Raw genomic sequence first — 25,988 nt, forward strand, 5'->3', positions numbered from 1 at the left:
AATGTTATTTTTTTATGTATGCGCGAGTGTTTTATGGATGTGTATGCGCGCATCGAGTTTTACATTTATGTGCGAGTGTTTTTAATAGGTGTATATGCACGGATCAAGTTTATATGTATATGCGAGTATGTGCAGTTGTGTTGGTATGCAGCGAGTTTATATGTATGCGCGAGTGTGTATAGGTGTATATGCATGGATCGAGCTTATACATATATGCGAGTGTCTTTTGGTGTATGCACGCGTTAAGTTTATATGTATACGCAAGTTATTCACAAGTGTGTATGCATTCATTGTTAACATTATATGTATTTGGTATCGATTTCATATTAGTGTGCATGTGTATTTCATATATGTATTTGTGAACGTCCCGTAGTATGCATGTATATGTGAGTAATGTATAGGTGTATATGCACGTGTTTTATACATGTATTCTTAAGCGAAGTTTGATTTAAATCCTACGCGGCGCCTCATACATTGTGAGTAATGTATAGGTGTATATGCTTTTGTTTTATTTTTGTATACATGTGGGTTAAATTCAGTCACATTACACTATTTTCATTAGCATTGGCATCAAAGAGTATTTTACCTGAAGTCATGATTACAATCAGTACTAACTGTCTGTCCATGTTTACTAAGTCAGATCAGTTCTGTTGATCCTGTGTTGTGGGTTGTGATTATTGTTTCTATAATTACTTAGGATCTGAGTCATACAGTCTCTTAGAAACTTCTTGCTCTCTGTTGATGATCCTGTTTAGCAAAAACAACAACAACAACAATATAATATACAAACAAAACTAAATATTTAAGAGTGGCAAATAATCTCACCAAGACCAGTTGTGACTAGAGTACACTTTGAATAAATAATATTAAATAAAAAATAAATACACTCATAATCTATGTATATTACAAGTAGATTTATGGAAAGAAATTGGTTGTACACCTTCATCTGTGGCAGGTTTGTGTACAGTGTTGTTGTGCTTCCTGTTACTGTGGGCCTCAGAGCACAGTAGTACACAGCAGAGTCAGACACATGCACATCCTTGATCATCAGTGGAACTGTTTTTGTTGTTGAATTCAGTGTTGCAGAAAATCTCTTCTTAAAATCAGGCTCAGTAGTTCCCTCACCAAAAGGTAATTTATTTAGAATTAATGTTGGGGATTTGTTTGGTAGCTGTTGGTACCAGAAAAGGTTTATGTTTGTATCAGTGGTAAAATAATTACACCCTACAATAACTTGATCTTTTTCACTCGCAGTCATTTCTTCTGAAGACTGTTCAACTCTGTCCTGTCCCGAAGACACTGGAAAAATAGACAGAAAAAGTAAGTCATTAGCATAAATTATTAGGAAGGTAAGTGTAAACATTTAGTAACATATTTAAGTAAACCTTTTTTCTGTTTAAGTATGCAGAAACTAATGTGCTTACCGTCATAAAGTACTATGAAGCACAGAGAAATCAAAGCCCATCTAAACATAGTTGATCTATGAGGTAAAAGAACAGAAAATTCACTCAACTCTTTCAAAAACTTTGGGCTCATCTCATAGAGTTGCTCTTTAAATGTTTGTATCATGTCAAATTGTATACTCATTACTCATAAATGGAGAGAGTAATGCTGACCCCTTGTGGAAGAAGTTTGAAATTATTAAACATGATGTTATTCTGCAAGCCCTGAACAATTCTTTATAAAGGTAAGATTGGTATAAATAGTGTTTTTGAACAAATGCTTGATCACCACTATATTTATATTATGTTTCTGTATAATTTAAAGCTATTTATTCACTTATTTTAGTAATAATTGAATAATGTAAGAATAAAGTGATTGAATAAATGCATCTGAAGTTCATTTTCATGATTTTATGAGTTTGATCTATTCTTCTTTTAAGTGAAACATCTTTTAAGTGAATCTTTGTAAGTCTCCTTTTCTGTTATGAATTTTAATGTTGTGAATGACAATCCATGTATATAATGCTACTTTTTGCTGATTAGAAGAGTGTTTCATTATGTTAACTATAGCAGATATGGAAGTTGGATATGTGTGATGTAGATGCAGTGCTGTGTATCAGGCTTTTTGTACAGTGTTCTTGTGTTTCCTGTCAATGTGGGCCTCAGAGCACAGTAGTACAGAGCAGAGTCTGATACAGCAGCAGTGGTGATCTTCAGATCCACATGGATTTTATCCCTTTTTTCAACTTTAACAGAGAATCTTGGATCTACATCAGACACCTCAGCTTCTTTTGCACTACCATGCGTGAGTACAAAAAATTCAGGTTTTGATCTTTCATACTGACGGTACCAGTGGATATAATCGTTAGCTGCAGGTGAATGAATACAGAATAATGTAACATTTGAACCCTCTTCATAAACAACATTGGTGTTGTTTGGTTTGATGGCATTTCCAAAGACCGCAGCTGAAAAGAAAACATTTCTTCTTGATGAAATGTTTTAAATGAAACAGAAAAAAAAAATAACCAAGTTAGTACCTGCTGAAGCACAAAACAGAATAACTGAATGAAGATCCATTGTACAAGTGTTCACTCTGAGACAGAATGAATGTCTCTGTGAGACACGATTAGATCATGTCAGATCTGTGAACACTGAGTCCCTCCTCTCTGAGTTACATTATACCCAAGTTCAGTTCTATAAATTCAATTCTGATGTTCAATGCTGCAGTTATAGTGAATCTCTGAGAACACTGCCATCGTGTGGCACATTATACCGGCTCAATGTGTTACACATAATAATCCATGAAACATTAATTATAGGCTACTTATGTTATGGTGTAATAAGCAGTATTAGTATGCTTAATATACTTTGAAAGTCACATTAATTTAAAGGGGCCATAAAATGTGTTTTTTTTTTCAGAGGTTTATGGTGTAATAAGCAGTATTAGTATGCTTAATTTATTTTGATAATAATAATAATAATAATAATAATAATAATAATAATAATAATGATAATAATAATAATAAAATACAAACAAACAAAAAACACCAAGGACACAAATAATCAGTGACGACCTCATAGCTCAACAATAATCCATGAGAAAACATGCTCAAGTAGGTTATGTAAACTTGCAACACACCATTATTATTTATAATTATTTATTAATAGTCTTTTTTTTACAGTTCTGCAGCTGTTACCTGGATGGGATTAACTTTTTTTCATAATTTTTTATTAATTTGCTTAAATTAGGATTACATTATTGTGTAATTATTTGTCCCATTTTATATAAATAATTTATAATTTTTAAAATGCCAAATTTTCTGTTGTACAGACAGTACATTAATGAAAGAGGTAGAGAAAAACATATGTGAATCAGAGAACTGTTATTTAAAGCAAGGAGGAGCTAGTGATCCCGAAATGAGATAATATGAATATATGGTACATATTGCCATCATGTGGTTTCTTTTCTTTTCTTTACTTTTAGTTTCTTTTCTTTTCTTTTCTTTTCTTTTCTTTTCTTTTCTTTTCTTTTCTTTTCTTTCTAAATGTACCATTTTACAAAGTTATTATGACTTATTTTAAACATGGATATTTGAATGCATTTTATCAGATTTTGTTCTCAGTGTCTGAGCTGATATTTTGGGAATGTGATTCTCTTGATTGTGATGTGCTCCAGTCTAATTGCTACAAGGTAGAGTTTTAGTTATGTCAGGTTTTTGTACAGTGTTCTTGTGTTTCCTGTCACTGTGGGCTGCAGAGCGCAGTAGTACAGAGCAGAGTCTGATATAGATGCAGAGGAGATCTCCAGATACACATGGCTTTCTTTATTGTCTTTAGTGACTTTAGCCGTGAATCTAGAATCTACATTAGACGTCTGATCTTCTTTTGGACTGTCTGAGATGAGCACAATGAACTGAGGAGCTGATCCGGGATACTGACGGTACCAGTGAATATAGTATGCAGATGAATAACTGCAGGATAATTGAACACTTGAATCCTCTTCAGCAAACTCCTCTGTTTTGGTAGGTTTAATTTCATTTCCATACGTTGCATCTGCAAATGTAGATCAAATCTTTTATGAACTGTGTATTGGAATATACAATATAAAGGAATACACTTTTTACATAATTTAGATCCAAATCACTAAACACTTCAATACTTACATGCAAAGGCAGAAAGCAGAATGGCAGAATGGAGATTCATTGTGTGTGTTTCTTATGCTCTCTCTAACAGAAGTCACATCAGGTATCAGTGCTTTAAACCCCACCTCTTCCAGAGAGCTCTTTGAGAGAGAAGATCACATCAGATCTGTTTCATACACCACTGTGTAATTTAATTAGTATTCATGTCCTATTGTACCCTCTTGTGGTTCCTTACTAACTCTGTCGTATGATATAAATCCTCAGATCTCAATATACAGAATATGTTCTGGAATAATTCCTCATGCTTGTAAAAGTTCTCTGTTTATATTCTCTAATTAGAAGTGCATATTAGAAACACAGAATTAATTTAGGTATGCGATTTATTTTTGGTGGTACTAAATCAGTTATTCAGTTGGCACAGCTGTAAAACTGACAGCAACAGTAAAAGTGACATGAATATGATTAAAACATCCTTTATAATTGTGTATCAGGATTAACATAATGTAACACAATCGAGTCAGGTGGTCAGTGGGTTATAGTATAATTTTAGGGTAATCCAAATTGATTAATGCTTTTGAAAGTTATTATTTACTTACTATCAGTAATGTATCAGTGGGAAATATAAATAGCATTTATTGTAAAAAAAAAAAAAAAAAAAAAAAAATCTTCAGAATAATTCATATTTTCTTTACTGAAATTGGGCTCTGTGCAGATCTGTGCACAGAAGAGTGTTTAGTTATTTTATCCTCTGCATTGTGTCTCTCTGAGCTTTTGTATGAGTGTTGAGTGTTTCAGTCACTGTGGGCTGCAGAGCACAGTAGTACACAGCAGAATCAGACACATGTAGGTTCTTGATCATCAGTGGAACTGTTCTTGATGTGGAGTCCAGTGTTGCAGAAAATCTCTCTTTAAATGCATCCTCAGTAGTTCCTTTACCAACTGTAAATTCACTCAGAATGAATGTTGGTGATCTGTTTGGTAGTTGTTTGTACCAGAAGAGATAAGCAGTAGTAAAACTGGTGGAGTAATTGCACAGCAGAGTAACTTGAGCTGCTTCATCTGCAGTCATTTTTCTTGAAGCATGTTCAACTTTGTCTTGTCCCCAGCACACTGGAAAATAGATTTACCCGTTATTCATGTACTGAGTATCTCACAAAAAGATAAAGTATAAATAATGAAATAATGTTCTTACCAAACTCATGAGCAGTGAAGAGAAAAGTAATAATCACCCACTTTGCCGTTGTTGCTCTAAGTTAAAAAAGGAGAATATTTTAACAGAAATTTCCGGAAGTGTTTTCTTCTTACTGTATAGTCTGTATACTGTTTCTCTTTGTAGTTTCAGATTCTTCATAAGGTTCAGCCTTATATATATATATTTGATATATGCCTCCTTGTGGTGAGTTAGTAGATTTTGCTGAGCTGAACAAATAAGGGATAATGTACATCCAGATGGTTGTTATCACAGAATAAACCCCAAGGTGATCAGCACCCCAGTGAAAAGTGGGGTTATTACACAGCTACTTGCCAAATAAGTACATGAAATATTAATTTGAGTTGAAAATTTTATATTTAATTAGCTAATCTTCAAAAGCAAAGCTGTTTTGTAACAAAGCTGTTTGTTAAAGCCTAGACAAAGTTCAGATAAGACGGACTTTTTAGGGTTATTGTAAATTTATAGTTTTTAGTTATATTTATGTTGTAAAGTTAATGAAATGTTTTTTGAGTGGAAAGCATTTTAAAATCGTACCTGTCTATCTGGTTATAATTACAAAAAAACTTTCACTGTGTACAAAACATTTGTTCTGGCAACACTTCAACAATATTACCGCTGCTGCTATTAATACGGAAAATCCTCCGGTTTCATTTACAGTAAATACAGTCAAAAGCTGAGGAATAAGATGAGGAGTTGCATTTGAATGAAACCAAAAAGTGCAGCTTTCTGATATGAAAGACATTAAAAAGTACCCAGATGAGCAGTTTATTATTCAGCATTGCTAATGACTAAAATTGTTATTGGGGAATAACACACCTTGGAATGTTTTGCCTGACCAACAAGAAAACAGCCGTGTGTGATAATTTAAATTAAATTCAGCTTTAACATATTCTGACATAATTCACAAACTGTACTACTACAGTAATGTCAGATCAATGTCAGAATGCCATAAGGGGTTAAAATTGGAAATCAGGATTGTACTGGAAATTTTACTTCTCACTGGAAACCTTTCTTTAAGAGAAGTGTGATGTACTGTACTGTGATGTACTGTCAAGGAAGTAAGGAATTGTTCTGCTGTATTTTGTTTCCTTTTCGTTACACTTTCAGTAACCATAAACAGGTGTTTCCACTAGTTTAATAATATTGTGTGAATTATAGATTGTGGGTTTGATGTGAGTTGCCATCAAAGTGAAAAATGAATTTGAGTTTTTGTACGGCTTCACATAGACTTTGTATCACTGGGCTGCTACTCTTAGAGCACAATAATAGAGAGCTGAATCTGACAGAGTTACACCAGTAATAGTGAGTCAGTGGATGTTTGTGATCTAGTCACTAGACGAAACCTTCCACTAGTTCGTTGTGAAGAATATACTAAATATTGAAGCTCTTTATTAGGATACTGTCTGTACCAATACAAATATGCATAACCACTGCTTGTATATGAGCAGCTGAGGGCCACATTCTCATCTTCCTTTATGACAACAGCATCTTTGTTTGGCCAAATCTGGTCTGCAGTCATCACACCTAAAATAAACAAAACAAAAATACTAATAATATAATAATAAAATAATATAATAATAATAATAATAATAATAATATAATAATAATAATAATAATATCATCTCAAAATATCTCATTAATACCACTGTAATAAAAATATAAAGAGTCAACTGTACCTGAGATCATAATTAAAATCAGCAGCAGGTGTTTTTCCATGTTGACTAGGTCAGATCAGGTGTGTGTTAATGTTCTCTGTGCTCTGAGCTGTAGATCTGTGAGTCTCTGCAGTTTCACACTCAAACACTCTGGAACTTCCTGCTTTCTGTTTGATGATGCAGCTTCTCATGTTTTTGCCTCACCATTGGTTAAAGGAAAGCCTTTGCAACTGCAGAAAAGTATAGATTATTTATTAAGGAGGTGATTTTGAAGATAAATACAAAACATGAATGATTAATGAACCAATATTAACAGTGATATTATACATTTTGTATTATGATAAAAGTTACCACAGTCCATCTCACAAATATCATTAGTGACCTGAAAAATATTTTTTGAATCTTAAATGTTTTATTTATTTAGTGTCATAATTTTTTATTGTTTTAAATATTTCAAAGTGTAAATTGTTCCAGATTTAAAATGTTGAATCCTATAATCAGGCCCTAAATGCATAAGCTTATGTGTTAGTTTAATGTTCACTGAAGAACTGATCTTCAGGTGTTTTTGATTGTTGTGATACTTTGAGGTAAATGTGACTGATTCAAGTTTAGAAGTAGTTCATTCCAACTACATTACATTACAAATACACTGAGTGTGAAAATGCTGTAAGAGGATGTACCTTTCTGTGATTTTACCACAAAATTACAATATTTATTCATTAGTTTATAATAAGGTCCTATAGTATTTACAGTATCATTATGGTATCATAAGAGATGTATCATAATGGTTGTGACAGTATACATACAAAAAAAACTTTAATAATTACATAATTAATAACAATAAATAAAATAGCTTAAATTTTAGAGAAAAATGAATTTGAGTTTTTGTACGGCTTCACATAGATTTTGTATCACTGGGCTGCCACTCTTAGAGCACAATAATAGAGTTGAATCTGACAAAGTTACACCAGTAATAGTGAGTTCAGTGGAAGTTTCTGATGTAGTCAAATGAAAGCGAGGTTCAGCTGGGCTCCCAGTACCAGTCCATGAACAAGCATCTTTCCACATTAAATGCTGAGGTTCTTTGTTAGGATACTGTCTGTACCAGTAAAGTTTAACAGAGCTACTGCTTGTATCATTCAAGCAGCTCAGTGTCACAGACTTTCCTTCTGTACTGATGACATTTGCACCCTTATTTGGCCCAATCTGGTCTGTAGCCATCACACCTGCAAACATAAACATTTCGCTTACATTTTAAAACACATGTGGGTTGAATTCATTAACATAACACTATTTTAATTAGCATTGGCATCAACGAGTATTTTACCTGAAGTCATGATTACAATCAGTACCAACTGTCTGTCCATGTTTTCTAAGTCAGATCGGTTCTGTTGATGCTCTTCTGTTCTGTTGGTTGTGATGATTGTGATGCACTGAGTTTCTGCAGTTACTCAGGATCTGAGTCATACAGTCTCTCAGGAACTTCCTGCTCTCTGTTGATGATCCTGTTTGGCAGTTTAGCAAAAAAAAAAATATATATATATAATATACAAACGAAACTAAATATTTAAGAGTGCCAAATAATCTCACCAAGACAAATAGTCACTATTGATAGAACCACAACCAGACTTGTTTGTTTGTTCTTATTTTATATACAATTAAAGAAGTAGAGCAACAGATGTGTAAAAGAGATATCTGTTAATTATTAAATAGAAAAGGAGGAGCTAATGATTCTGAAATGAGGCCTGAAAATATGAATATATGGTAAATGTCGCAATCGTATGTTTACCCAAAAGCATCACCAATAAAACTTAATTTTTAAAGTAGGGAAAAAAAGAAAATACTATTTTTTTTCTTTCTTTGCATATTTTATTTTATTTAATTTTATGTTAGCTTTATTGCGTTCAGAGCAGCAGAGGAGATTATCATATCCACATGGTTTTCATTATTGAATGTAGTGACTTTGGCTAAAAAATGTCAATAATTTGACTTTTTAAGTGATTTACATCCTAGAGTACACTTTGAATAAATAATATTAAATAAAAAATAAATACCCTCAAAATTTATGTGCAGTATATAACAAGTAGATTTATGGAAACAAATTGGTTGTACACCATCATTTGTGTCAGGTTTTTGTACAGTGTTCTTGTGTTTCCTGTCACTGTGGGCCTCAGAGCACAGTAGTACAGAGCAGAGTCTGATACTGCAGCAGAGGAGATCATCAGATCCACACGTTTGATTTCTTTTGTGGATTGTGTTTTTTTTCTGAGTTTAGTGGAGAACCGGGGATCTACATCAGATGTCTCAGTCTCTTTCACACCCTCTATTATAAGCACAAGAAATTGAGGAGCTGATCCGGGAGACTGACGGTACCATTGAAGTGATTGTGCAGAGGAATAACTGCAGGATAAAGTAACATTTGAACCCACTGCAGCAGATTCCTCAGTGCTTTCTGGTGTGATTTCATCTCCAAAACTCACACCTGGAAAAGAGCAAAATAATAACTTTTCAAATAGTGTTTAAATTTGATTGATTACAATGATCAATTATTTGAAATGATACAAATGCAATAAATAAAAATACTATATATACAGGTAAATTTTAATGCTATGTTTTCATTATAGTAAGAAAAATACATTTAGGATACATATTTTACGTATTAAATTAATTTAGCATTTAAGATGAGAAAATTATTTATGACAATATAATGTGTATATCCTTAAAATTACAAATACAAATGCATGCAATACATAAACAAATGCACTTACATGTCAAAGCAGAGAGCAGAATGACTGAATGAAGTATCATTGTACATGTGTATGTCACTACAGCAGGACTGAGCTTTGTGACAGAAAATGTGAGAGATCATCTCAAATGTATGTGCCAAACTCCTCCTCTTTCATCCTTTTTCATTTTTTAATGGCAAAAAAAGTTAGTTAAACCTACACATTCTAAACCCAGCCATTACATATTTAGTAACGGGTCAATTTTTTTTAAATCATTTTTTATTTTTTATTATGTGTTAATATATATATTATAAAATTATATGTTAATGTATTGGTAGAGAAGTCATGTTTATTTGCATGCCATAAAGTAACTTTTTTTTTTTCACAAAGTCTGATCTGTTATGACTTTTTTATGTTGAGAATGACAATCCATGTATATAATACTACTTTTTGCTGATTAGAAGAGTATTGCCTGTTGTAACTAGCAGATATGGAGGTTGGTCATGTACATGCAATGCTGTGTGTCAGGTTTTAGTGCAGTGTTCTTGTGTTTCCTGTCACTGTGGGCTGCAGGACGCAGTAGTACACAGCAGAGTCAGACACATGTAGGTTTTTGATTGTCAGTGGAACTGAATCTGATGACACGTTAGAGTCAAATCTCTCCTGGAACTGAGCATCATTATCTTCACCTCCATATTTGTTTCTCTTCAGCATGTATTTAGGAAAGTGATTTTCTTTCTGGATGTACCAGAAAAGTTCTGGTTGTGGTGAAGTTGTTTTATATTTGCATTGTAATGTTACTGATCTTCCTTCAAATTCAGCGATGTGTGGATCTGGCTGATCAACTCGCTCTTCTCCATGACACTCTGTAAAGACAAAAATGTGAATAAGGTTATAAAACTGTTTGAAGTAATAATGAAAATACATTCTCCCCAACTTACCTTGATAAACTGATGCAAAAATGAACAACTTCAACAACATAGGAGTTATCATTTTTACATGTGACTGAAACAGGAGACAAACTAAATCATTCATTCAATCATTTGTTTCAGTAAGAAATAGGATGGTTCATGTGGAGGAGAGGTTAAACAGATAAGGGAAATGAGAAAAAAAAAAAAGATTTTAAGGGGTATGTGTATACTGCCCTCTTCAGGATATTATTGCAAAAAGATTTTAGTGAGTGAGTTTTGTATTTATTATTCAGTAGCATATGACAGAGCAATATTTAATATTCGTGTTCCCAATTTCATCATTTATTGATAATCTTCAGTTATTAAGTGGTCAAAAAGTGTTAATAAGCAATAAATTAATTATAACTACTGCATAAGTATAATTTCGTAAAATATATCCTCTAAAAATACAACATATTAAATAAAAACCATTATCAAACTAAAATATAGAATACCGTATCTATCTCATTGAAATGAAATAAAGGAAAAGGTCATTTCTGAACGACACACACTTTGTTGGTTGTTTTTTAGTTGTTTTTTTTTTTTTTTTCATTAGAGCAAGCTTTAAGTTAACATAGCAACAGGTAAGATTAAAATAAACTCAAACTTTAACTGTAAAATCAATTTCATATTCATTTATATGTGGCTGACAGTGACTGTACATTATCCCTTAAATAGATCGAAAGGACTAGGTGATAAAGGTCCTCCTAAACATTTGTTGAGTCCACCAGTTTATGAAACACATTTGTGTTATACAGATGCAATACAGTGTGTCAGTTTTTTGTACAGTGTTCTTGTGTTTCCTGTCACTGTGGGCTGCAGAGCGCAGTAGTACACAGCAGAGTCTGATACAGCAGTAGAGAAGATCTCCAGATCCACACGTTTGATTTCTTTTGTAGCTTTTGAATACAGACGAAGATCCGGTTCAGATTTATTTAAATATTCATTTACAAGAAGTAGGAATTGTGGTTTTGCTCCAACATAGTGGCGATACCACTGGAGAGAGTTAACATTGCCAGTGCCGGCGCTGTAATTACAACACAGAGTCACATTTTTACCCTCAACAACATATTTTTCTGAAGACAGTGGTTGTATTGTATCAGCAAAAGATGTCTCTGTGGAAAAGAAAAGAGTCCCAATTAATCAAGCAGCACATTAGTATAACAGATCTGGATTTTATTTTTTAAAGTTTTTTCAGCTGTTTATTGATTTTTGTTGTTGTTGTTGTTTTCAAATAAACATATTGATTAGATGAATATCTCTTACCCGTAAAAAGCTGAATTATCATCCAGGTAAAGACAAACATGATGTCTTCAGAGAGACAATGATGGCAAAAACAGTATCTGAATAACTTGACTCTCTCTCACACTCTCAACAGTGTGAAAAAACTCCACCCACTGCTGGAGTGTTTGATTTCTAACAATAGGAAATATAACGTGTGAATGTGTGTATATTTCATGTCTTTTTTTTTTTAAATAAGTAAGTAATTTATTATTAATATCCACATAAAAATGAATCAAGCACATGTGGTTTTGCATTTGCTGGAGTTAATCAGTTGCTGAGGCTAATGGTCAAGCCAAGAATAGTGGAATTATGTAAACTAAGTTATAAAAAATTTATCATATTAGTAATATTTAATTAAAAAATACATGTAATACTAATTATGTCTTATCTTTTGAACCAGATTTGGTTTGGATGCAATCTGTGCTGTTTTTCAAATGATATTGTTTTGCTAAATTTTTTATACTACCAATGCAGAATATTTTATAGATTAGTTTTAGTACTGACCTAAAATATAATTGTCTTGAAAAAATAAAGAGAGAAAAAGGATAATTAAAATGTATTAATAAGAAGGTAGGAGAAGGTTGGAATTAAGTTGTGTGTTGCAGTGAAGTAACAATGAAATGTGATCCTCTTTTCATATTGTTATTTTTATTTTATTTTATTTTAATTTAAGTTTTATAACATGCCTAATTTAGACTCACACAGGTGTGACCACGTATTTTAATACATTAAGAGCTGGATAGATTGTGGTTTTGATTGTGGTTTTCACCAGATATTTTCAAAGTGAAAAGAGCTTCAGGTTTTTGTACGACATGTCTCATGTTTTGTATCACTGGGCTACTACTCTTAGAGCACAATAATAGAGAGCTGAATCTGACAGACGTACATCAGCAATAGTCAGTTCAGTGGATGTATGTGTTGTAGCCGAATGAAACCGATCATCTGAGGTGTCTTCGTAACTACCTGATGACCGTGCATATTTATATAATAAGAATTGTGGTTCTTTGTTGGCATACTGTCTGTACCAGTAAAGACACACATAATCACTATTTGTACTATATGAGCAGCTCAGCTTGACAGTTTCTGTTTCTTTACAAGTTTTCTCTGTAACTTTATCTGGCTCAATGTTGTCTCCAGCCACCAAACCTGTCAACAATAAGCACATATGACCAAAATAGTAATAAACAAATAATAAAAAATAAACTAAATAACATTGCAATTACAATTGACTTTTTTATAAAACCAGCAATCAGTCAGTTAAATCATATAGCTATTGGGGTTTAATGTTTTAAAACTGTTCAGTTTCATCAGCTGTTCAGCAAATAATGTACCTGTTCCCACAATGAGAATCAGTATAAAGCATCTGTCCATGTTCAGTCAGATCAGTTCAGTTCTCTGTTGAGTCTCTCGGTGCTCTGAGCTGTAAGTCAGTGCAGATCAGTCAGAAACAAACACAGGAACTTCCTGCAACATAAAGGCACGTTTTGCATATTGGACTGTTTAATTTTCCCATATCTGTCATGATCATGGAAATATCAACTGGTGAAAATGTCATATTTAAAAAAATATTTTGCAGTTGTATAGACTACTTTTATATATTATATCATTTGAAATATACCATTATTTCCATGTGAATGTGTGTGAATTGTGAACACTGCCATTGTGTGGCATAAATGATCCTGCCCCTTATATTGCACACTAGAATCATTTGAGATGTTTTAATGTTTGCCACATTTGACTGTTTTATGAATTACAGGACATCCTAAATTGATTTATCAACTAAAGGATAATATTGTAGGGATTTAATTCACTTACTTTTAGTCTGTTCCTTTGTTTTTGATTGTTTTACCAATAGACTGATTAAAGTTGTCTACCTTTTGATTTAGGTAACTGCTTGAGATTTATTCACTGTTCCTGTTATTTCTCTGAGTTATTATTGTAATGGGTTGTTTCCACGTTCTAATTTTTCTCTTTTTCTGTGTTCCTCTCATCTCCCATTGTAATAGGTTTTTGTAGAGAGCTGATGTGTTTCCTGTCACTGTGGGCGCCAGAGCACAGTAGTACAGAGCAGAGTCTGATACAGCAGCAGAGGAGATATTCAGATCCACATGGATTTGTTCCCTTTTTTCAACTTTAACTGAGAATCTTGGATCTAAAGCAGACACCTCAGCTTGTTTTTGCACTAGCGAAGGATAGTACAAGACATTCAGGTTTTGATCTTTCATACTGACGGTACCAGTGGATATAATCTGTAGCTCCAGGTGAATGACTACAGGACAATATAACATTTGAACCCTCTTCATAAACAACATCGGTTTTGTTCGGTTTGATGACATTTCCAAAGACAGCAGCTGAAAAAGAAAATATTTCTTCTTAAAGAAATCTTAAAAAAAAAAAATAATAATAATAATTAACCAAATAAATACCTGCTAAGGCACAAAATAGAATAACTGAATGAAGATCCATTGGAAAGAGTCAGAATGAAAGTCTCTGTTAGACACGATTAGATCATGTCAGATCTGTGAACACTGAGTCCCTCCTCTCTGAGCAACATTATACCCAAGTTCAGTTCTATAAATTCAGTTCTATTGTTCTCTGCTGCAATTCTTAGTGAATCTCTGAGAACACTGCCATCTTGTGGCACATTATACTGGCACAATGTGTTGCACATGATAATCCATGAAACATAAACTACAGAAAACTTTTGTATGAATTTAGTGTATTTAGTGTATATACTTTGAATGTCACATTAATTTAAAGGGGCCATAAAATGTGTTTCCTGAGGTGCACTTTTAATTTTTTCAACATCATTTTTTTTGATTATAACAGGAGTTTTAGTGAAAATGTAGAAATTGTAGAAAATGTATTCATGCTGACCTTGAATTGTATGCTCCAGTGAATATAAATATAACAATCTTTGATTGCTTTCTGTATATAAAATAATCACAATATAGATAACAGAGTTTCCACACTATTAACAGGAACAGTGTAAAGTTGATGGTTTAGTCACTGAATCCACTAATGCATAAACAGCAGTAAACCACTTTACGGTAAAGAAAGTTTGTATATGCATCCTTTCATATTACACCAATCACAGGTCATGATGGTTATGAAATGCAGTTTCAAATCAAGATTAGTTTAAAAAGTTTGCAAAAACTTTTTCGTTTCAGAAGGGTATAATTTTGAGTTTTGAAACTTTATTTTATTGTACAGTAACCTTCTTTAAAATCCTACATTTTTTATTTCAATTTTTTTTTTTATATATAAATGCTGTTAGCAATAACATTGTAAAATGTACTTTTCACGTACAGTACATCGCGTAAATGTTGGGTAAGGAGTGGATAAACGCTAAATAATTTAAAAATGCTTACATTTTTTATTTTATGCATGTTATTGTTGTGGTACAGAAGTCAATATCATGGAGATTTGCAAGTCATATAACTGAGCACTTCCTCTGTTTTTGTTTGAGTGTTGAGTGTGTTTCAGTCACTGTGGACCTCAGAGCACAGTAGTACACAGCAGAGTCAGACACACGCAGATTCTTGATCATCAGTGGAACTGAATCTGATGACACTTTAGAGTCAAATCTCTCCTTGAACTGAGCATCATTATCTTCACTTCCATATTTATTTCTCCTCAGCATGTATTTGGGAAAGTCATTTGCTCTTTGGATGTACCAGAAGTGGTCCGGTTGTGATGAAGCTGTTTTAAATTTGCATTGCAATGTTACTGTTTTTCCTTCAAATTCAGTGATGTGTTTATCAGGCTGATCAACAATCTCTTCTCCATGATACTCTGTAAAGAATGTAATAAACTGTAAAAATGTAACCTATAGTAAGGTTATAAAACTGTTTTAAGTGATTACAAATTGACAAATTCCTCCACTTACCATGATAAACTGATGCAAAAATGAACAACTTCAACAACATAGGAGTTATCATTTTACATGTGACTGAAACAGGAGAAAAAGATAAATCATTCCTTCATTCAGTACTTTGTTTCAGTAGGAAATAAGATGGTTCTGAGAAGGAGGGAGAGGTTAAACAAACAAAAGTAGTAGTGTGTGTATACTACCCTCTTCAGGATATTATTGTAAAGAGATTTTACCAGAATGAGTTTTATGAGAATATTCAAAAGCACATGACAGAGCAATATTTAACACTGTTCCCATTGTCAACAGTTATTGATAATATTCACTTCTGACAAACATAAATGATTGTAGTTACATTGTATTTACAATTGTGTACGTAACCTACACAGGTGATGTGAATGGTCCAATTCTGTGGAAATATGGGGAGCTTCATGCAGTTCTGTGCACATAGATTTAAAGTGTGTTTTTTTTTTTTTTTTTATCTTTTGTAATGTTTCAGAGCTTTTTTATGAGTGTTTCACCCTCAAATCCTACTGTATTTCTGCCTATCATTAGGAGACCATTGTTTTCTTTTATAGTCAGGGGGTGAACTCTGAGCTAAAGCTGAGCCTCGGGTTCGAGCCTCCATTGGGGACAGCAAGCCATGTTTGTTTACCATTAACCATCAGGACTGGATGGGCAGGCGGACTCATGAAATAAAAAACAAATACACTAATCTATTTATATTACAAGTAGATTTATGGAAAGAAATAGTTTGTTCACCTTCATCTGTGTCAGGTTTTTATACAGTGTTCTTGTGTTTCCTGTGATTGTGGGCCTCAGAGCACAGTAGTACAGAGCAGAGTGTGATACAGCAGCAGAGGAGATGATCAGATCCGCATGGTTTTGTTTTTCTGATATTAGTAGTGAGTCTGTAATCTACACCAGACATCTGAGTTTTTTTTTTTTACACTGTCTACGATGAGTACGAGGAACTCAGGAGCTGATCCGGGATTCTGATGGTACCAAAGTAAAGATAATGCAGATGAATAACTGCAGGATATTTTAACATTTGAACTTTCAGCAGCAAATTCCTATGTTTTGTCTGGTGTAATAGTATCTCCATTACTGGCACCTGCAAAGAAAAGCGAAATGTTAGTTTTAGTCTCAGATGGTGTTAATATTATATGACTATACTGATACTGAAACATTCAAATTTCAGTAGTTAATTTCACTTTTTATATCCCACAAATAAGACCATATGATTAATTATTAATTAACATACTTCATTGTGAAAATAAATGTAATGCATTAAAATTATGAAACGTACATGCTAAAGCAGAAAGCAGAATAACTAATTGTACAGTCGTATATGTGTGCTTACAGTCTGAGCTTGAATGATCTTATGACACAGTCTCTGTCAGATTCAGCAAAATATCCTCACAGATATATTTCAAGCCCCTCCTTCCTCACCAAAATGGCAATACATTTAAGTATCATTTTGTCATTGTCTCCTTTTTGAATACAGTTGCTTCATAAAATGTTACAAAGACCCAGAGTAGTGTTCAGATTTATCTCTGATAATTTCAGTCATTGATTTGATTTCTTTTGTAGCTTCTGAATACAGAAAAAGATCAGACTCAGTTTTGCTTCGATATTCAGTTACAAGAAAGCAGAAACTCAGGGTTTGCTCTGAGATGCTGGTTTTACCACTGGGGAGAGTTAACAGTGACATATTCTGATATAAAGACAATAAGAAATAAAGGCAAGTTACCAACTGCAGCTAGAAGAAGTAAATTCCTCAACCAGTTTAACATAGTTTACATAAAGCTTTACATATAAACTGCAATATTAGCAAAATATTATGAGGATTAACAGTCTGAGTTTATGATTATGATGAGCCATTTTTTTGGATTTCACTGTGTGTTTGCACAGGTTAAACACATATTGGAGGATCTTGTATGTATAACAGGATACAATTTTGCCTCAATTACATGACTACTATATAAAAAATAAAAATAAAAAATAAAAGTAAAGCAAAACAGGTTTCCATTTATCATTTTTGACTTTTATTTTATTTATTTTACTGATCACCTTAAATTAAATTAAATTTTTAATTCTTTCTTTCTGGTTTACTTTTATGCTGTAAATTAATCTACTTCACAGGTGTTGCCACAAACTTTATTACATTCAGGGCTGGATAGATTGTGGTTTTGATTGTGGTTTTCTCTATTAGTTCAAAGTGAAAAGAGCTTCAGGTTTTTGTACGACATTCTTCATGTTTTGTATCACTGGGCTCCTACTCTTAAAGCACAATAATAGAGAGCTGAATCTGACAGACGTACATCAGTAATAGTGAGTTCAGTGGATGTATGTGATGTAGTCGACTGAAAACCGATTATCAGCAGTTTTCCCTGCAGCACTCAGTGATCGAGCACCTTTATATGCTAAAAACATAATTTCCCCATGTAGATACTGTCTGTACCAGTAAAGACGAACATTATTGCTGGTTGTACTATATGAGCAGCTCAGCTTGACAGTTTCTGTTTCTTTTGTGATAACATTTTTCTCTTTATCTGGCTCAATACTGTCCCCAGACACCAAACCTGTGAGCAAAAAGCAGAATTTACAGTAAACCAAACACATTTCCAACACAAGACACTGTGCAAACAGTAAAAATGACTAAAAGAAGTTTGTTAAAACATTGTGAAGATTTAGATTTTCCAAACTCCAGTGTTTCTTCATATTTTCTGAACTAATTAATGTACCTGTTCCCATAATAACAATGAGTGATACAGCATCTGTCCATGTTGAATAAGATGAGATTCAGTTCTTTCTTTGAGCCTTTCAGTATTCTGCACCTGTGTGTGAGAAACTGAAGGTGATAAAGACACTCAGGAACTTCCTGCTCGCTGTCACATGATGCTGTTTGCTTTGAATACAAACTGCTCAAATGAGCACAAATTATCTATCTATCTATCTATCTATCTATCTATCTATCTATCTATCTATCTATCTATCTATCTATCTATCTATCTATCTTATCTATCTATCTTTCTATTTACCTACCTATCTACCTACCTACCTATATCTCTACCTACCTACCTACCTACTAGATAGCAGCTTTTCTCCTCATGCAAGCAAAAGAAAGATCCATGTGTGCGTTTTCTCAAGAGCAGCCCTGTGGTAGAAATGTGCTTGCACATTGTGATTATCATTTAACACTTTTTATAGCATATAGAACCTACTGTATTATATTACTTGTAAAAAGTGGAGTGTATGCAAAGGGAAGGACAGTACTGCATGTTGTATGAATGTCATAATGTTACTTTAAGACTGTATGATCTATATTCTTGCTCACCTCTCACTGGTAAGAGTTTTTGTAGAGAGCTGATGTGTTCCTGTCACTGTGGGCTGCAGAGCACAGTAGTACAGAGCAGAGTCTGATACAGCAGCAGAGGAGATCTTCAATCCACATGCTTTTTGTTCCTGTTTAGGTTAGTATAACTGAGAGTCTTGGATCGTGTACATCAGACTTTTCGGTGTTTTGTTGCACCATAAAGATGCGCACGAGATGTCAGGACCTGATCCGGGATACTGAACGGTACCAGTATAGATAATCTAGCAGAGGAAAACTACAGGATAATGTAACATTAAACCCGCCTCAGCAAAAAGCTCTGTGTTTTCGTCTGGTGTGAGTTTCCAGAGGACAGCAGCTGAAAAAATAAGAGGTTACTTTGTGTTAATGACATCTGTTTTAATTAATCTAATCTTTAACAATATTGATAATACTTATATAAATATAACATACATGCCAGACTAAAGAAGAGAAAAACTGAAACAAGACATCCATTGTGCAGTGGCACTGTGTGTCACTGGAAGACTGAATTGTTTCTACTTCCAGTCTGATTTTGATTAGATTGTTTCAGATCTGTGTAGACCCTCCTCTCTGTTTACATTTCACACCTGGAGAACAGAAGAAAGATACAATCAGTTACAATCACTAATGTTTTCTCCTGATTTTGCACTATGCACTATGCACTACATGCACTATGGATGGGTGTAATATGTCAGAAAATTGATTTTTGATGATTAGGGTTATTTTTATTATTATGAGTGTAATTAATGTTTTGATATTTTATAAAGAGCACAGTTTTGTTGATTGTATCATAGCAGCTCAGTATTGTATGCTGTCCTTAAAATTGCAGGGAATATAATATTATTTAATTATATTTTTATACATTTAATATTGTTTTTGCAACTTAATATATACTGTAACTAAATATTTTTGATTTCTCAAACTGTACACATGTGCTCAACACTTAAAGTTTTTAGTGTGTAGTATGAAACATATTGACTCATTTTCAAAGATATTTAAGTATTCTCTTATAAATGTCCTCCTATAAACAGATTTGTCTTCTCAGATGTGTCAGGTTTTTGTACAGTGGTTTTGTGTTTCCTGTCACTGTGGGCGTCAGGGCACAGTAGTACAAAGCAGAGTCTGTCATTTTAGCAGAGGAGATCTCCAGATCCACATGGTTTTGCTTTTCTTTGTTGGGTTTAGCAGTGAATCTGGGATCTACATCAGACTTCTTAGCTTCTGTTGCACTATATGTGATGGTTACAAGGAATTCAGGAGCTGACCCGGGATACTGACGGTACCAGAATAAAGAACGTGCAGATGAATAACTGCAGGATAATGTAACACTTGAACCCTCAACAGCAAACTCCTCAGTTTTAGTTGGTCTGATTTCATTTCCATATGTGGTACCTGCAAAAATAAATCAATGTTTACGAATGTGGATATTTTAGTGTGTCAAGTGTGAACAGTAAATTTTTTTTTTCAGGTGGCATGAATACTGTATGAATAATGCAACAAAATTAAATACTTACAGGTAAAGACAAATAGCAGAATAATAGATTGGGGTACCATTTTCTGTGTTCACTAATGCAGCTTAAATGAGCTCTGCAACAGGCACTGGAGAGTTTTAACAAGATCACAATGATTTAACAGAATCACAATGAGTGCCAGTGCTTAGAGCTCCTCCTCCTCCAGCAGAAATATAACACATTTCAAAAGTCTTGAAAAGGGAAAATAATAGCATATAATACAATATAACTTTCAGCTGATTTCCCAAGGTTTAGATTTTTTTTTTCATCCTTTGTAATGAATACACTCTGAAAAGATAAAAGAACAAACTTTGTGATGGAGGTTGATGATTATTCATTATGAACAGTTGTGGAAAAACGGGTTTGTATATCCTTTTGCTGGTTTGCTCTCATTACTGAGCTTGCTCAATTTTGGTTGAGAAAAAGGGTCATGATGGAGAAATTTAAGGTCCACTCAAATGTGGCATTTAACCAAACCTTGCAGCTTAAAGTTTTGATGTATTCTGGTCATTGAAAATTTAGCAGCATTTGTGTTGTGCTGTAGGTGTTATTACTGTGTTGTGAAATATCTAAAGTTTTAACAAAAGTAGAGCAAAATAGTAAACAGCAGAAAAATATGAAAATATGCTGAAAATATGAGGATATTAAATTATTTGCTGTAATTATTATAAATCACGTAATGTAGGCATTTAATGTAGTGTTATTTAATGTTATAAATGTCTGTAAATAAATACTGAAATTCATTACACATTTGTTAAATATAGGGACAGATTTCAAGAAATGAGAGAGACATTGGGATTTATTGTTATATATTAGATTTAGATTAGATTAGATTAGATTAGATTAGATTAGAGATTACCTATTAGATTAGATTATGTAATTAAACTTTACTTGTCATTGACGACATGTAAGGTACAAGGCAACGAAATGCAGTAGCATCTAACCAGAAGTGCAATAAGCAGTAAGTACAGTGTCTACAATATGGTACAAATGTACAATAAATATGCAGATAAGGCAGTACTATGGAAAATAATTTACAGATTTTACAAAATACTATCAGCATGATATCAAGATGGGTGTACTATGAACATACTATATAGATGGATTATGTAATAAGTGTATGTAAACATAAGCAGAAACATGAGCATATTAACAAATTTTTGTGGTCAACCTTGGAGGGAATGACAGTGTTCAATGATGAGCTGAAGTCACAAAACAACATCCGTACATATGTGTTGTTATTGTCCAAGTGTGTGAGTACATAGTGCAGCACTGTGCATACTGCATCCCCTGTGCTCCTATTGCTACGGTAAGCAAATTGGTGTGGGTCCAGTGTGGGTGGGAGGCAGTCCTTGAGGTGAGCTAGGACCAGTCGCTCAAAGCACTTCAATTATATATAACAATACCATTGCAGGTTAGTTCAAACTCCCTCATATTTGCAGGACAAAATTATTTTTTGTCCAGCAGATGCAAGTGCCTTGTTTTTCCTGTGGGGTTATTGACTGTGCCAATGTGTCACCTGGAAAACATAATTTGTATCATTAACATTATAGCATTTTAACAAAATCAGTCTAAAAAATATGTTAACCGCATTATTTGTTCAAATGTCTAGAAGTCATAAGTGTCAGACTCTGTCCCGTGTTTTATTGTTTTGAGTATGTTCCTACTCCCTGATTGTTTGATTTGTTCCAGGTGTCTCTTTATCAGTTATATCCTCACCTGTCTGCCACTCGTTATCTGCCCTATTTAGTTCTAGCCTGTTCTGTTCTCCCTTGTGGGATGTTAAATGTCATCCCTGATGTTCCAGTGTTCGTTGTTTCCTTGTTTCCTGAATAAAACTCCTTCAAAGTATTCTCCAGTATCTACTCGTCCCTTCCTGCCCGAGTGAAACGTGACAATAAGTAAACTTCATTTACTTTTTATCAACAATAGCAGAAGAAGAACACAAGGAATCATCATGTTTGCACTGTGAGAAGTTTAAATGATCACTTTGCTTTTACTCAAACCTCCACAGGCTCCTCCTTATTACTGCACAGAATGAGAACACAGCATTGAAATTCTAGGTGATCAATATTTGAGTTCAAATATAAAAGAAATCTAGTAAATTTATTTACAGCCATGTAGTGCGTTGAATATATATATATTTTTTTTTCTTAAGTCAGTAATATGCCTAATGTAACACTCATTTACATATTCTCTAGCAATGGCAACTTATAGAGCTGATGCATGACTGCTGAGTGTATATCGCCCTCTTCTGGTCCCCAGTAGGGTTATGTAATAAATGTGCATTGTTCAACAAAGCATTGCAATAAAAGTGTTTCTGCTCACATCATATTAAATATATTTCTAGTAATTACAGAGTACACTCAACATATGGTTACAGAATATTGGTCACTGTGTGTTGTTTTGATGTGAAAATGACCTGTTTAAATATAATTTATATTAGGTTTAATGTCACATTTAAAAGACGGGGTAAACTGATTTATGATATGAAGAGAAATGGTTAAATTGTAGACGTTTATGTAATCTAATTTAATTTAGGGCTCATTTATTGGCAGGGTTTTTGTATAAGTGTTGAGTGTGTTTCAGTCACAGTGGGCCTCAGAGCACAGAAGTACACAGCAGAGTCAGACACACACACTTTCTTGATTGTCAGTGGAACTGATGTTCTAGAGGTGTGAGTTTTGGCATCAAATCTCCCTTCAAATTGTTTATCAACCTCACCAGATCCAGGAAAATTTCTTCAGCATATATTTAGGGTATCCATTTATGATTCTTGCTGGTACCAGAACAGATATGGAACTGAATCAGTGGTTGAATATGTGCAGTTGATTGTTACAGTTTCACCTTCAACAGCAGTTTTGAACTCTTGTTTTTTTTTGTTCAACATTGTCCAGAGAATCACATCCTAAAATAGAATAAAAAAGTAAGTCTATTTTCTAATGAAAATGAAAACACAATCTCACACACTGCACAGGGAGTTGCATTACTACAGTTAAAATTAATCTAAAAACTACATAGTGTATTTAATAGTGCCACTTACCCCACAAACATGTGAATAGAATGATAACCACCCTTTTCAAGTGTGTCATTATTTCTGTTGTGCTTTCCAACTGAAATCACCGAACTCATAAAAATACACTAAAAAGTTCTGATCCTCTTCTTGCTTTTGCTTCTCTGTGATGCAGTAGATCTCAAACACTTTATAGGAGGAGCTTCCTCTATAGATTAAACATCATCATCATTAAATTTATAATAAGAGCAATTTTTAGGATTTACATTTGCCTGTAGTAACCATATACATTTCTAAAGTGCTTGTTATTTTTATGGTTTCTTGACTTAAAGGAAGTTGCACATGGTTCCCACTTTCATATTAGCATCTGAATCTTTACAGGTAAGGTTTTTGGATCTGGAGAAATAGATAGTAAATTAGTAAATAGAAGCAGATTATTGGATATCACATTACAGTATTGTGATTGTTTGCACAGCGTCTTGTTACCAAATTATTATTTTTTAACCAAACTTTAACTGCTTGTTGCTTTCTCATATCTATATTATCAATTCTATGCATTTATAGATGCATTTCTTTGTAGTAATGCTTTGATGCATTGCTACTTCTTTTATTTCTACATGTCTGAACTGCTCTGTTATATTCTCTGAAAAGATATTTCTGAAACATTTACATAGTTTATGAGTTTTATTGTTCAGGAGGTTTTTGTACAGTGTAGTTGAGTTTCCTGTCATTGTGGGCGACAGTGCACAGTAGTACAGCGCAGAATCTGTTACTTCAGCATCAGAGATCTCCAGGCTCACAAGATTCTTGTTTTTATCAACTTTAGGTATGAGACGATCAGGAAGAGGGTTACTTGTGTCTCCATTTGGATAAATATATGCAAGGAACTCCGGTTTGGATCCCGAATACTGACGATACCAGTGCAAGTTATTAACAGCTCCATCATATTTACAGGACAGAGTGACTTTTTCTCCCTCATATTTAAGTGCCTTGCTTTCCTGTGGTGTTATTGACTGTGCAAATGTCTCCTCTGCAAAACAACCGTTAAACTTTTTTTATTTTTTTTTAATCAAAATTACCCAAAAATTAATATTATATTACAGCATTTCATAATATATCACAGCATATATAATGCATAATATATTACAGCATTTCAATAAAAGCAGTGTCCAACATTATAAAAAAATAAGAAATTAAACATCTAAACATCGCATAAAACTTCAAATTTAAAACATTATTTGATCAAATGATCAGTAAACTCTTACTTTTAATCATCAACAGCAGAAGCAGAACAAAAAGGATAGTCATGTTTGCACTGTACATAGAAAAAGCTGATATGCTCTTTTTCAGAATCAGATCCCTACAGGCTCCACCCACTGTATCTGTCAGCATCTGAGGATGTGAACACAGCATTAAAACTAATGGTTGATGAACACTAATGTTATGAAACTATAATCTATCAAAACCAAAAAAAAAAAAAAAAAAAAAAAAGAAGATAAAGCATTTTAAATCATGATACGGCTCATCTGATCATAACAATTATCTTTCTCATTATGGTGGATGTTTATGTAGGCCTTTATATAGGTTATTTTGTTTTTTTGGTTAATGGAACCCTGGGTTACACCTACACATTCACTTATCATTACAACTGCAAATAAATTATTCAATCTTACTCAAACTCAGTAATTCAATAACTTGTTTACATAACTCATAATTTAACTCCTTAGAGAACAGCTCATTAAATGTTAATGTTAAATGTATGTCGCCCTCTTCTGGGTTACTTTCAATGTCTTTCTGCTCATGCATACTACACATTCACAAAAAGATTTCCAATTGGAATAACCAGATTTGTGATGATTATATAATTTTAGTGGTATGAGCAATATAAAATCAACTGAAACCAAAAGTAATGGAAAATAAAGACAAATGTAAATATAACTAATTTAAATTTAGATCATGTAAACTTTTAATTGAAAGACACCTACTAAAATAGAATATATTTATCAGAATCAGAATCAGAATCAGAATCAGAAAGAGCTTTATTGCCAAGTATGCTTACGCATACAAGGAATTTGTTTTAGTGACATAAGCTTCCAGTACACATTGAAAGACACCTACTAAAACAAAAAACACATTGCAAATAAATAAATTGTATGAACAGTTGTTGCTATAGATGACAATGGATGAATAGAGTAAGATGCAGAGATGTACTTGGATGGACGGGTAACAAATATAAGAATATTGCAAATTTTTTTCATAAGTGGTGAACATTTAACTGTTAATGAGGTAGATTGCCTGGAAGAAGAAACTGTTCTTGTGCCTG

The 25,988-nt window shown here is 33.3% G+C and overlaps 1 long non-coding RNA gene and 2 gene segments (V, D, J or C); all 3 read right to left on the bottom strand.

Moving 5' to 3' along the window:
• Nucleotides 1-1,253: 1,253 nt before the first annotated feature.
• LOC122136233 lies at nt 1,254-2,006 on the bottom strand. Its single transcript, XR_006154033.1, has 2 exons — nt 1,425-2,006; nt 1,254-1,299 (listed from the first exon to the last, which is right to left on the bottom strand). It is a non-coding gene; the product is annotated as an uncharacterized LOC122136233 (long non-coding RNA).
• A 17,799-nt stretch (nt 2,007-19,805) lies between these two features.
• LOC122136234 lies at nt 19,806-20,727 on the bottom strand. The segment is given in 2 exon segments: nt 19,806-20,533; nt 20,656-20,727. Coding segments are annotated over 2 exon segments (411 nt in total).
• Nucleotides 20,728-24,201: 3,474 nt separating this feature from the next.
• On the bottom strand, nt 24,202-24,973 carry LOC122136307. The segment is given in 2 exon segments: nt 24,202-24,695; nt 24,931-24,973. Coding segments are annotated over 2 exon segments (537 nt in total).
• Nucleotides 24,974-25,988: the final 1,015 nt, after the last annotated feature.

The sequence above is a fragment of the Cyprinus carpio genome, chromosome B2 (assembly GCF_018340385.1).
Source record: "Cyprinus carpio isolate SPL01 chromosome B2, ASM1834038v1, whole genome shotgun sequence".
Lineage (NCBI taxonomy): Eukaryota > Metazoa > Chordata > Actinopteri > Cypriniformes > Cyprinidae > Cyprinus > Cyprinus carpio.